Source organism: Phalacrocorax carbo, chromosome 13, assembly GCF_963921805.1.
Source record: "Phalacrocorax carbo chromosome 13, bPhaCar2.1, whole genome shotgun sequence".
Classification (NCBI taxonomy): Eukaryota; Metazoa; Chordata; class Aves; order Suliformes; family Phalacrocoracidae; genus Phalacrocorax; species Phalacrocorax carbo.
The window spans coordinates 14,074,090-14,087,838 of record NC_087525.1 but is presented as its reverse complement, the minus strand read 5'-3'; the positions used below and the strand labels follow the sequence as shown (position 1 = coordinate 14,087,838).

Here is a 13,749-nt window from a genome sequence, read left to right as displayed (position 1 = left end):
TTAGAATGTTATGAAAAAGATTATGAAAAGATACTGTGAATTTTCAGTTTAGCTTTCCCTGTTTTTTCAGGCCAGTCTGTGTGAATGTTTCATAAGTCAAAATAAGTTGTGAATTTAAAAAAAAAAACCTTTTAGAAGACATGATCAAATGCAAAAGGGCTTTGCCATGTACATTTAGCTATCTTCTGTTGCATGTGTTTTACATTGATCTATACCAGTTGCTCTGTATTTTAAGAACGATGCATTTACATAAAGGCAATTTATTTTGTTTGGCGGGGTGTTGATGTACTGAATGGATAGTTTCTCTTTACTTCTGAGACAGTCATTGCTGTGGTGTTCTTCAGCACCTAACAAGCATCTGTCTGCTTGCATAGGGAAACGGGGAAAAGAAAAAACTTGAAGGAAGAAGGATAAGTTTCAAATCCTACTGAAACAGTTGTTGCACATTATATATATATATATATATGAATTTCATGAGAACAAGAAGTAAGGCATATGAATGCTCGTGATACTGTGAAGGTTATGAAACATTTTGGAAATTTTGCAAAGCTAGGTTTTCATGAATATCTGGGGCAGATTTCTCAGCTTTTACCAGTGAATTTCTGCCAGTGTGAAGTTGCAACTTGTAGATTCAATTTTGTGACCAGTTACCAAACATGACTGCCCTGGTACAGTTCTCACACCTAAGGTGTCTTAACATGTAGGTGCTTCCATTCATGCATCATCCCTGACACAAATGAGATAGCTTTTGCTCTTTAATCATCATTCCCCATGACTTTTGCATTTCCCAAACATTTCCCAAAACCAGGGTGTATCCTGTTAGAAGACAGACATTCATGTTGGAAGAATACAACTCTTTGGATGAAGCTCTTTGTTAAGAGGAGAGTTGAGTTTATCTGACTTGAACTGGTGTCCATCTGGGAAAAAACCACACCACCTTATTGTACATAATTAGATTACTGAAGTGTGTGGAGGGAAATGAATGGGTGATTTTAAAAACTCTTACTGTTTTTCTCCTCACTGTTTCTCTTATGAAACGCCAAATTATTCAGTCCATTGAAAAATTAATTACGAGTATGGAAAGACTATCTGTTACAGTTTTGAAGAGAAATACCCGGGTTTTCCACTTGGAAACCTTATTTTCTGACCAATAATTGCACTGTTGGGTTTTTTTGTTTCCTAGGGTCGCATACCTGTTAAATGGATGGCCATAGAGTCCCTCTTTGATCATATCTATACAACACAAAGTGATGTGTAAGTGTAAATTCTTGCATTCTTTATGGTTTATGTATTTGTTTAAGATGAGGGAGGAAGCACAAGGTACGTAATAGCCGAAGCCGGTACTCTTAACAGAGAGAGAGGGAGAACACAGCCTGGGTGGCACCATCAGCTGGCAATGGTACCATCAATTTTTGCTGTTGAATTAGGTCTGAAGACAAGATTATCAGAGGTATTTAGGTACAAAATACCTGTTGAAATCACCAAGGGCCGGATCTGTTCACGTGCCGTGGTTGCCTTTGACTCTATACACACAAATCATTAGTCTTTGCTAAAGATAATGGTCATACCCAAATATCCCAGTTCCTTTTCATCGCTTGTCTGTAACACTTGCTGGCAGATGAGGGACGGGCTGGGAAGAAGGGAGGAAGAATTTAATGCTGACCTCACTCCTACTGAAATCAATGACAAAACTGCAATTCATTTTACTGACAGCCAGCTCAGACCTTAGGGGAATAGGCCAGTTCCAGTGCCAAAATGCAAGTTCATTTGCATGATTAGGGAAACAGAGATCCTGAAGGACGGATATGCTTCTGTGATGATTAGGTGGCAAGGCAACCACAAGTAAGCTGTTTTCATGCCTGATAAGCAAGAAGCCGGGCAGAGGGGTATTTGTATACATTTAACTCAGGATCAGCTACTTCCATTTCTTTCTCTCTGGGATGACTGATGCTTATGACCAGTCACCAGGCAGACACAGTAAAACTAAGTACTGTTTCTTTGGCAGAAAAACCTCTAAGGGACTGCAACAGCAGCAGTACTTATGCCCGATTTTCTGCTAGGTAGCATTTTGAAATCTTCCAAGTTCCCCTGGAAAGAGAATCTGACTAATGTTTTCATTTGACTCAAATGAACTAGAACATACCAATCTTAATGACATTTCACTTGGGGAAAGCACTTTAGTAATAGCAGTATGTGCAAATGGGAACCTTCTGATTTGTACTTCTAAAATTATTTGCATTCACTTTTTATTCTTCTCTGTAGAGGTCAGAACAGTTTTAGTGAAATAAAATATTTGCTTGCCTTTGAAATTCCTTACAAAATGAACTTCCAAAATATGTTCATTTACTTTGTTTCACTTGGCGTAAGAAAGAAAAAGGATTGGTGTAATTCTTGGGAGAATGTCCCTTTTACTTAGGTCTGCTTGCAGGTTTTTCTGGGTCTCTCTTTATCCTTCTCAGGGTATCTGTTGTGCTGACCTGCCTCTTTACAATGACTTCCAGAGAATTGTTAAAATTCCTTTTAAAACTTCTTAGCATATTTTTACTTTCTTGGTTTTTTGCAAAACACATTTGTTACTGTCGTTTGGGGCCAGAACAGATTGTGTTGCCATGTAACTGCCTCTTCTTTGATTGTTGATTGATCTTCTGGATCCAATACCCTTCCTCCCTGGTTGTTTTCCTGATGGGCTGCTATTAAGTCCAGGAGCCCATCTCCTGCACATTGTGATACAATGCCACGCAGAGATTGCCCAGCTGGCGTCAAACAAGCTAGCTCAGAGCCCTGGGCAGCACGCTAGTGCTGTGTGGCTGTATTGCTTCCCAGATCTGGGTTAGTGTCTCCATGTGAAGCTGTGCTGAGTTTGCAGCTTTCTTGGAGATGCATCAGGAAATCTCAACAGAGCGCTGCATTGTGCTTTGTAGGTCTGCTTCAGTACAACGGCATGAAAGGTCTAAATATCTGCCATGCTTCCACGGTGCCTTTGACTCACTGGTGAGGTCACCTTCACTGTTCATGTCATTATGCATGAAGCAATCTAAGTGTGTTAGGTAACTGCTCCTAATTTAGCCAAGTCCCTACAGAACAGTCCTGAGACACACAGAGAGTTGCAAAGCAAATCCTCTCCAGTGCTAGGTTACACGAATGCTATTCCAACAGCAGCAAACTGATAAATGAAGTACTTCATTGTAGGACTGCTTGCTATTTTAGATAATTACACTCACTGAAAATATTATTTCACAAATATTGTTTTTTGTTTGTGGTGATACAGTTATATTTCAGGTGAATATATCTAATAATATACTCAACAACCATTCCAATATGCTCTTTTTTTCCTGATAGTCTGTGTTTCTATTTTCCAGCCTCTTCCCTCTAAAGCTTTTCCATACAGTTAGTGGTTAGCAGTGCTTAATAGTGGTGCCACTTGCCAGCATTCACAAAATCCCTTTTTGCTTCAGAGGTCGATGACATCAGTGGAAAGCTAGCCTACTGTCTTCCTCTTCACATTATATTTTTCTTTCCTGGCTTTTTCTGATCACATTTTTATTCAGGGGTAAACATAGCAAAATGTGAAATTTTTCACCTCCCATTTCTCCTCCCGTAGTACTTATTTTGTATAATAATTTCAAAGCATTGCAGCATTCTACAGCATTCTGTTCCAATATGCACATTTGCTGAACAACCTTAATTAAGAAATTACTTATCTGATCCCTCCTTCCATATTCTGTAAAATTCCTCTTAAGAAGAGGTGGATTTTAAAAATAAAACCTGCCACACTACAAAGTTTATTTGAATTAATCATGGATGGAATTATAACCTGATGGCAGAGCATAATTGGCTTCAAAAAGGATATGAGGAGGTATATTAATAAAGTATATGAAAATGCTATAAATATTCATTAGCTCTCAAGAATGTGCAGAGTGATTAAAAGTTAATTCAATGAATGGCATCAGGGAGAAAAACTGCAGCGTACCACTTAGGACTGCGTGAGACTCAGTTTGGCTTCTCTGCCTGTTTTGGAAGTTCTATTGCTGTACTTTTGGGGTTACCATTGTACTTTCAAACGTGAGAAGCACAGGCGGGATGTGGTCAGAGAGGAGGTGAGGTTTGTGGCTACTGTTTTGAGGTGGAATTTTCAAAGGGAGTTAGACGCTGCTGTTTGATTCGGCACTAGGTGTGTAACACTTCTGAAAATCTTAAAAGTGGAGTTTTCACAGAAATTACCCAATGATGAGAGCACAAAAGCTAACATTTGTCATAACTGGTATGTAATTTTGCTTCCAGATGCATCCCATTGAGTATCCCCTTTGGGTGAAACAGTGTTGGCTGGTTTCCTTCATTTTGAACATCCAAATTTTGGCAGTTCTGTCAGTTGAGCAGAATCAGAGTAATTTGCAGCTTCTTTGTGTCTCAAAAAAGCCTTCCACTAAGAAAAGAAAAACATTTTTGTCCTCTTCTCTTAGCCTGTCCTCCAAAAACAGACTAATTTAATCCATCGAAATATTTCCAATCCCATTGAGCAAGGTCTTTTTGTTTGATCTAGTCAATAAAGGAGGTTAAAAAAGTCACCATTTCGTATATTCATTTCAGAAAACAATTCCTTCTGTCTTCTGTTCTACGTTAAACTGTATTTTAGGCATTTGCTATTTCCAGAATAAATTCTTTCCTCTTCTTACATCAACTCTAAGAAGAAAATTAAGTCCTGAATCACTGAAACAGCCCAACAGACCAGGTGAAATCAAAGGTGCTGCTTATGACTGAAATAAACACATTGTGCATATAAAGAAACACAGCCTCATAGTCAAGACAGCAAATCAGTCCCTTGGTAACTGTTTGAGCCAGCCTGTGCAAATTTAGACAATTATTTCTGAACAGGACAACGATGGCTAATTAGGGAGGTTAGGCTCCCTGTGTAGCCAAAGGAAAAAGAGAGGCACCTTCAGGAGCACTGTACAGAAGAACATGGCTTTGGGCTGGGCCACCATGAGAAGGACTTTCTTTTTCTGCTGTCTAGAGAAGCCAGGCCTTCCAGGGTACAGTTACCTTGTACCACCATAAGGGGTACCCATAAGGGGTACCAACCCTTATCTTTACTGTCTTGGTTGCTAATCTCTTTAATGAACGGTATTTGGGAACAAGGCTGGCCCTGTAGGCCCCTGTACCACCCCTTTGGGTCAGCAGCGTCTTGGATTTGGTTGGGTTCTCAAGACACTAGAAAGGGATTTGTTGGGTGAAAGCCACACGAAGCTCCTGAAACATACCACTCTAAATAAAAGCTCATTTTCTCTTTTTCAGATGGTCATTTGGAGTTCTGCTATGGGAGATTGTAACATTGGGAGGCAATCCCTACCCAGGTATCGCTCCTGAAAGACTCTTTAACCTCCTAAAAACAGGCTACAGAATGGAGAGACCAGAAAACTGCAGTGAAGAAATGTAAGTAGCTCTTGATCTGGTTAGATTCATAAAACATCTCTTGAATAAACAAATTTTTAAAAAGGTTTAATTAAATACCACATAAATACTGTTCTATACATCTCAGAGGTGTAATCAAAATATGTAGCACTCAGTAGAATGTAAAGATATTAGTGAGCAGTAAAGTGCAGGAAAGGAATTGCCAAGTGAATGCTTGCAGCCACATCCAAAATATTTGTAGGATATTGAATAACACACTTGCCAAACAATTAAAAGAGTTTTTGAATAGCCCAAACTTTTGAGGGTGGGGGGAGGAGCAGCATTTCATGGAACATGGTGCTACCTGAAATGTTTGAGAAAACGCTTCAGTACGTTTCTGTGAATGAGATAGATAGATAGATGGATGGATGGATGGATGGATGGATGGATGGATGGATGGATGTTCCAACCACAGTCGTCATCTGGACAGTCCAGAGGAGAAAACCCAGAAATCTATGCCCTAGAAGACACAAATTTTGTGTGACTTGATAAGCCCATGGCAATTTCTTTTCTATTTGGAGACAGTTCATATTTTATTGGCTGATTTATTAAAACACTCTCAATGTGAAATATCTTCTCTCTGTGGTTCTTCCATGGCATTTGGAGATGAGGCATGATTTTATGTTCAGCGTGCCAATCTGATCATGGTCAGGTTTTTTTAGAGGTTGTTACCAGGCTATAATCACTATGACATCTCTTTTGAGTGATTTTCAATATGAAGGATGCTTTGGTCACATCTGGGCTGAGAAAATAGAGTCTAAATAATACACTATTTATTTTTAATACCATATGGAGAGAAAAAAACATCAAGGGTTTCTGAATTTAGGGCAGGGTAGATGTTTACAAGTGTCACTGGCAAATATCCTCTAGCAAATAATATTTATTTTTGTTTTTGTTTCATCTCAACAGGGAATAAGACTTCATTCTTCTAACATATGTTATACAATTGATAATTATTAGGTTGGGCAAGTTGACCATGTCCGAGTTTCATTTTTTTATTTAAGCCACATCATGGTTTTCTGACTGCTTTAGAATTTTGCTGGTTTACTTAAATTTTCCTGAGAGCCTTTGAGAGCCCACTCTAAGGACCATTTTTCCTAAACTGTATTCTTCGCTTTATCCAGTCAAGTAAGAGAGAGATCATGGACGAGGGAAAAAAATGCAGTGTTTTTCAGTAGCTTGCTGTAGTTCTTGTAGCCAATTATTTCCACAATTAGAGCACCTTTGTGACTAGATCACTTAGTCCTGAAAACACTTGAGCTACAAAAAATACCATGAAGGGCACAGGTTGGAGAGTTACACATCCAGAACTTGGCCAACGTCCATCTGATAGTCACTCAGCTATAAAACTTTAATTCTGTTCCCTTTTGTTTCCACGCTGTATGCTATAGAAGGCAGTTAAAAGACAGAATAAGAATAGATATAATCAAAATAACAATAATAGAAGTAATCGAAAGAATGTTAGTTTGTCCAAATAGTCTCAGGTTAGGCTTCACTTTGAGGAAGAGTTTACAGAAACTTTTCAGAATTTAAAGAAACGAAGAACAAAATTCTACTTTCTGATATAACAGCAGAATTTTCCATGTTGAGACACACACGTCAGTAATGATATACCAAAATCTTCAAAGTCCTGTGCAAACAAAATCAATCAGAAATCTGGCATGCTGCCTACACATGAGGTGGTCTGTTGAGAAAGTGAAAATAATGAAAGAAACCTAAGACTACAGTCCTTCAAGGACAGCCAAGTGCATCATCCAAACTCTTAAAGACTCATGAAAATAAAAGCCCATTCTTGTGAATGTCAGTTCTTGATTCAAGGGAGCGTTTAACAGAACACACAACAAAAAGACTGATGTACTTGTGGGTGGCCTTCGTGCCCCAGTTCAACTTCAGAACTCTAAATGATTTGAGCAGATGCATCACCCTCTTCTAACAATTTTTTTTTCTCCTCTCCCACCTTGCGGCGGGTCACAGGTACAACCTGATGTTGCGCTGTTGGAAGCAAGAACCCGATAAAAGACCAACATTTGCTGAGATCAGCAAGGAACTAGAGAAAATGATGGTGAAGAGTAGGGTAAGTGTGAGAAAGCATCAGGTTTTGAAAGTTTCTGTGACCATCTGAGTTTGAATAGACAGAATAATGGTTTGTGGTTTGGTTTTTTTTTTTTTTTAAGAAAAGTAATCTACCTTTCATGAAATTTTGAAGCATTTAAATACCTAGTGTCTTCCAAATGCATCCAAGTACAAATTCCTATAGTGGCTTTGGTGACTTCAACCCCAAACGCAGATGAGTTATCCTTAGTCTGCCTAGCGTCCATAAAGAAAAAAAATTAATTTAAAAATTACTGTGAAAAGTTACTCCTAAATTGCACTCGTGAATAAATAACCCTAGGAAGCCTAGAACTAGAAGAATGCAGTACTTCCTTGAATCTGATCTAGTTATATGATGATAGCGACGGAGATATAAAAGCTGTGTAATACCACCATTCTGAGTTACTTCAAAACTATTATAATCCTGTATAGACTTTCTTTGGCTAAACAGATGCTGAGCTCTAAAAATAAGTCCAGTCTGCACATATTTATAAAATGTATAGATACCTACTTGCACATAAACATTTTTTTTTTTTAAAAAAAAAAAAACAAAAAAAAAAACAAAAAAAAAAACAACTAAGTATGGGAAAGGTGGCAGTATCAAAGGAAAAAGAGAGGAAAAAGAGCGACCATTATCAGATTTGAGAATCTGATGGCATTTACCTTGGGTGCAAAAAGGACTAATAAAAAAATGGGAGCTATTTGTTTTGTAATTTTGAATGTAAAATAAGTCTAAATTAAAAATGGCAAAGCAAAAGTTCTAGGCTGTATGCTAAATCACCCTGACTTGTCAACCACTAACTTATAGCTGCTGAGAATCGGTATGCAAACAGACAGGCAGGCCAGAGACAGACTTGTAATACAGATGCTGGCAAGTTTTCTGAAATTTTCATCATAATTAAAACCAAAGCCAATCCAGAATAGAGCTCGACAAATAGTCATTTTTCTTCTTGTCTTTCTGAATGAAAAATTCTGAAGATTTTTCAATTTATAAAATAGGGTAACTTCACCTTTTTAAGTTCAATTTCAGTAAATATCCATTTTGAAAGGAAAACATACATATTTTAGATTAGTTAAAAATGCTTCACATTTGTTTTTTGCATCAAAGCAATTCAGCAGCATAGATGAAAACCTATGAATTCTTATGGTTGACCTAAATATTTAGTTTTAGAACTGCAGCAGCAAAAGCTTTATTTGGCAATATTTACACAGCTAATTTTAGACGTGATTATGTAACGGCTTTTGCACAATGATGAGGTCTGAGCACCTCCTCCTCTAAGTGCGCATATGTGTATATATAAATATTTCAGGCACGCATATACATCAGGCATAACAGAAACTGAATGTCCAACAAAGCAGTTAGCCCAGCCCTTTAACTTCTTGGTTATTTTACTGGTGCGCAGAATTAAGTAAGGGAAGCATTAATATGCCTCCAGCATGTCTGGTGTTCTGGCAAATCAGATACTTCCAGAGATGCTATGGTTGCAGGAAGGGAGAGCCTACGTCTCCCTTCCTAGATAGTGCTAGAGGTACTACCAAAAGGCAAAGGCAGTGAGGGCTGTATTACTTGTTTTAAAGAAACCAGATGCACATTTAGCCTTTATACCCAACCGGCCACGCTGCCACATACGTTAACCCAGCTTTTTCTGTGTTCACTTCTTAGGACTACTTAGATCTTGCAGCTTCCACACCGTCTGATTCCTTACTTTACGATGATGGGCTCTCAGAAGAGGAGACACCACTCGTGGACTGTAATAATGCTCCCCTCCCTCGAACCCTCCCTTCCACATGGATTGAAAACAAACTCTATGGTAGAATTTCACATGCATTTACTAGATTCTAGCAACACAAAAAAAAAAAAATATGATTTTTCTTCTGCACTGTTCTCAGACTCTGTAACCCCATTACAGTGTTTCGTGTCTGAATGAAGCCAATCAAAATTTGCTTGGAAGCTTCTTTTGGGTTTTTTTGTTTGTTTGTTTTTTTCTTTTAGTAAACGTCAAAGTTTGCATCAGGATCATCCTTTAGTCATTTTGCAGCTGTGTTTAAAATAAACGTTTTTAAAAGGATGTGAAAATAAGTAAAATGACTAGATATCATACAGCAAAATAAAAAAAAAAAGATCAGGGAAGTATTCTCAGGGGAAATATAAAATGCTAATGAGTATCTAATTCAACTGTCCTGTTGGGGGGGGCTAGGAACATTTAAAATATGTTAGATTCTGCACCTCTAATTTAAGCAATAGAGTTTGTTTTTTTTAAAATACTAGTTTTGCCATAATTCAATGATCAGACCCATCTGCAACATTTTTTGTTTATCAAGACAGATTTCTACATTTCAGCTGCTGTTAATGCATTCTGGATCCATAAGCTGAAATGTCTATTTAATGTATCATAGAATGAAACCAGAGTATTAAATACAGAAGGTAGAAATACTGTATATAAGTATTATATACAGATTCATTTGAAAATCAAATTAACAATGGGCATTTTGAAAATACACTCAGCTGTTTTCACGTCCTTTGATTTACTATGAAAATGTCAGTACTAAACCTTGATTGAATGATGTAGCAAGTGTTTTTAAAAAGAACATATGCTTTCATTTTGTGATGGTGAGATGGACAGTAAAAATGGTTCTTGCCAAAACTCCTACATTTTGTCTCCTGATTAAATATTCTACATGGTTTTTAGATATTTACTAACATCGCAGATATTTTTTTCATTCTTCAAGCAGTATGACTTTTGAAAAGTTGGATCTTTTAGCTTAAAAGTTGCCATTAATACATGGCTTTGAGTCTATTTTTGATCTATACCCTAGCTATAATTTTCTTTAGTAGGTTCCCCCAACTCAGGTTCACTTTGGGGCACTTAGCGGCCAGATTGTTAAAAGAATGCAGTAACCGACAAAGCTGCCACTGAGGTTGATGGCAGATGCTGAATGCTTAACAAGCAACAAAATCCAATTTCTGTTTTTGAAAATCTTGACCCTGGGTCGGTTCTCTGCTTGTACAGCTGGATCAACACGGTGCTAAGCACTCTGCTTCCATTTTGGTGATCACTTGTGCCTAAACTGAGACGCAGTTATTGGACTCAATGCAAATAATTACATGCCTGAAATACACGTTTAAATGCTGAATCAAGACAAGAGTGCTCAGGACTTTGTTGGACTTTACTCAGTTGTGCTCCTGGAATTTCCTAAAATTAAGCAGGGGGTCCCTGGTGAGGGTGTGAGAGTGTCCCCAAAACCTCACAGAAGCCAAAGGAAAGGGGCCCATTTAAGTAAATGGAAATACTCTCAGTCATTGGAATGGACTTTGGATCCTGTCCCAAATAGGTTTATTAATTCTTGGGAGCACCTCCTGTACAGCAAGAACTTCCTCTTGCAAAGCTATATATTGCTACGTGACTGTCAAAAAAGAAAATTATGGAAAGATGGAGTCTCATCAGAAGAAAAATTATTAGCTTTTTATTATGCACATGTGCGCGCACGCACACAATTTTTTATCAAGTAAGCACTTTATTTTTTCAGGGTTTTTGCCTACATCTGAATTTGTGCTTCAGGGCTTTCGAAACATCATTTATGTGAATTGATTTGGGACAAAATCCAGTGGACTGGCTTAAAATATTGAAGGGAGTTTTGCCAAGGGCCTTACTGTCTGCACATGAAGTTATGGTTCTTCAGTGCAGAAAAAATTATCTGTTTTCATTTTTAGGCATGTCATACCCGAACTGGCCTGAGGAGAGCCCCGTTCCACTCACAAGATTCGATGGCACTAACTCTGTGTTTTCAAGATATGCAAATGATAGTGTATATGCTAACTGGATGGTTTCACACTCAGCGGCAAAATTTATGGACAAGTTTGATAGCTAAAATTTTCTTTGTGAAAGGTAACGGACTCCTGAGGGGAACAAAGATGCAAAGAATGGAAAGTCCATTGGCTCGTTCTTTGTACAATCAACAACAAACTTTTGAATTGGCAAACCCTTTTATTGGTCGTTTCTAAAGTGTGTTGTTCATGCTGAAGACTATAATTGGTGATTTCCCCTTTCAGAAAACATATCAAGCTGGATAAGAGTTGTAGTTCCAGTACTCCTTTCTAGATTGCCATTTTGCATATGGTTCCGTTTGGCAACTTCTGACTGCAAATGGCCCCGCACTTCATTCTCGCTGTTTTTTTAGACTAACCATCCTGTGTTACAGCTTTCTTGGATGGGAAAATGTACTTGAACTGCTACTTTTATAGTGGCTGTTAGTGTACGACCACTTGATCTAAGCAGGAAGCACAAACAATATATGGAAGGGAGGGGGGAAATATGCTCCCAAATCACTGAGCTTGCTATCAAATGAGAAGCGTTGCAATGATGTTGGCACTAACAAAGCCTGTATCTTGGTTTGGAAGCAAACATTAAATAACTCAATAGAGGACTTGAGATTCAACATTTGAAGTCTTGTAAAATGTATTGTCTTGTCTTAATGAGAAGAGAGTTTGTTTTATTAGTCTTAACTTCTCTTACCTTTAGCACAATGGAGATAAATTTGATACAAGATAAGCTGTATAGACTGATGGCAATCAAGAGTGTTCATCTGACATCATTTACTTTCCATCACCTACATCTTACTAACGTTAAAACGTACAATCTCGTACGATCATAATTCCTCTTATGAGTTCAAAATAGACTGTACAGGATTTTTAGATTGAATTCCAGTAAAGAGATTTCATTTGCAGTCATGTTCAGTGAGTTGGAGTCCTCCTCTCAGCTTCAAATCGGATACACTGCCATGCACAGGACGCGGCCATGACATAGCTCCAAATAAACCTATTACCTTGAAAGTCATGAGTAAACAACACTTGCACAGCAAAATTCATCTAAAACTCTACTGTTAATGAAACTATACAAGGAAAATGTCGTCGGAGTTTGTTAAGGTGAAATATAAAAATGTTGTGCTTACAACACTGACTTGATATTTGGGAGAACGATCTGACTGTGGGTTGTGTGTTCTGTGTGGAAGAGTAAATGATCAGCACTACTTTTGCCTTTATTTGTAATCCAATATGGTTAAAGATAACTTTCTGTTTGCTACAAATGTTGGGACGTAAATCCCAAGTGACTCGTTGTTAGCGTCGTGACGGTTATCCTAAATAATCCAATTCTACCAAAGCTTGCTCCTGTCACTTACAATCCAGTTTAGCTGTTTTCAGATGTTGTTTTGTGTATCAACTTTATGTTTCCATTAAAGTCTGTGATTTCAGAAACAAGAGAGTCAGACTGCCAAAGCCTGCCCACAGAATTTCGTTTTACAAAAAACTGGGATATCAAGTGCTGTGCTGGAATTTAAACACCCTCCCTGTTGGATTTCATACTTGATCCTGCCCTGGTTTCGGACAAGCACAAAGCGGAGTGACTTTTTCTTTGTACAAACATTTGCCCTGTTGTGTAATGTTTTTGTACAGTAAACAGAAATAGCTATGGATACAGAAGGGGCTCAGCTGTGATATAACGGTGAGCTTCACTGGCATGATGACACAACTGTCAGAATGCATACTTTTAAAATAAATGGCACTGAAAAATAAGCCCATTATATGGGCTTTTTTCTTTCTACTGAGAGATATATGAAAAAAGGGAGAGAAAAAAATGGCATTTTTGCTTTGCCCAGTCCTTTTCCTGTATTTTATGTCTGTAAAGGGGAATCCTTCATTTGCCATGAGTAATCAACGCATGGAGATTTTTGGGGGTTTTCTTTTTTTCTTCTTCCCTTCCTTAAATTAAGAATTTATTTTCATCAGCCATCTTCAGCAATGGTATTCAACTGGGAGATGTGAAGCGCCCAATTTCTAACCTGAAAAGCCCTGTAACAACATGGCTGTACAGTAGGTGAGTGGGATTGTAAGCGATGCTGAAATAACCAGTGGATGAATAATTCTTAGCAAGTGTTCCCTAATTCAACTAATTTTGACTCCCTTCCTGCTCATGAGTGCTCATAAGAAATAGATTATCACTTTCTAGTAGTCATCCATAATACGGAAGATTCTTCTATCTTTTGTGTACACTATTTTTGTAAATATTTCCCTTGAAGTGTTTCCTACTTGTTCTGCATTGCCTTTGTTGGAAGGATGACAATCTTCTTTCAGTTCCCCATGAGGGAGTAAATGAACTTCCCGTGTGAGGAAAAAGTGATACTGCAGGCGATTATTTCCATCGCTGCCAGAAA

At 38.0% G+C, this 13,749-nt stretch overlaps 1 protein-coding gene across 1 annotated transcript in view; it reads left to right on the top strand.

Annotated features, from left to right (window-relative positions):
• RET (ret proto-oncogene) overlaps nucleotides 1-12,809 on the top strand; it is an 85,494-nt gene extending 72,685 nt beyond the window's left edge. Inside the window, exons 16-20 of the mRNA XM_064464875.1 lie at nucleotides 1,184-1,254; nucleotides 5,293-5,430; nucleotides 7,423-7,522; nucleotides 9,203-9,350; nucleotides 11,252-12,809. Coding sequence (XP_064320945.1) covers nucleotides 1,184-1,254; nucleotides 5,293-5,430; nucleotides 7,423-7,522; nucleotides 9,203-9,350; nucleotides 11,252-11,409 — 615 coding nt within the window. The 3' untranslated portion in view covers nucleotides 11,410-12,809. The remainder of the gene's footprint in view (nucleotides 1-1,183; nucleotides 1,255-5,292; nucleotides 5,431-7,422; nucleotides 7,523-9,202; nucleotides 9,351-11,251) is intronic.
• The last annotated feature ends 940 nt before the right edge of the window (nucleotides 12,810-13,749 follow it).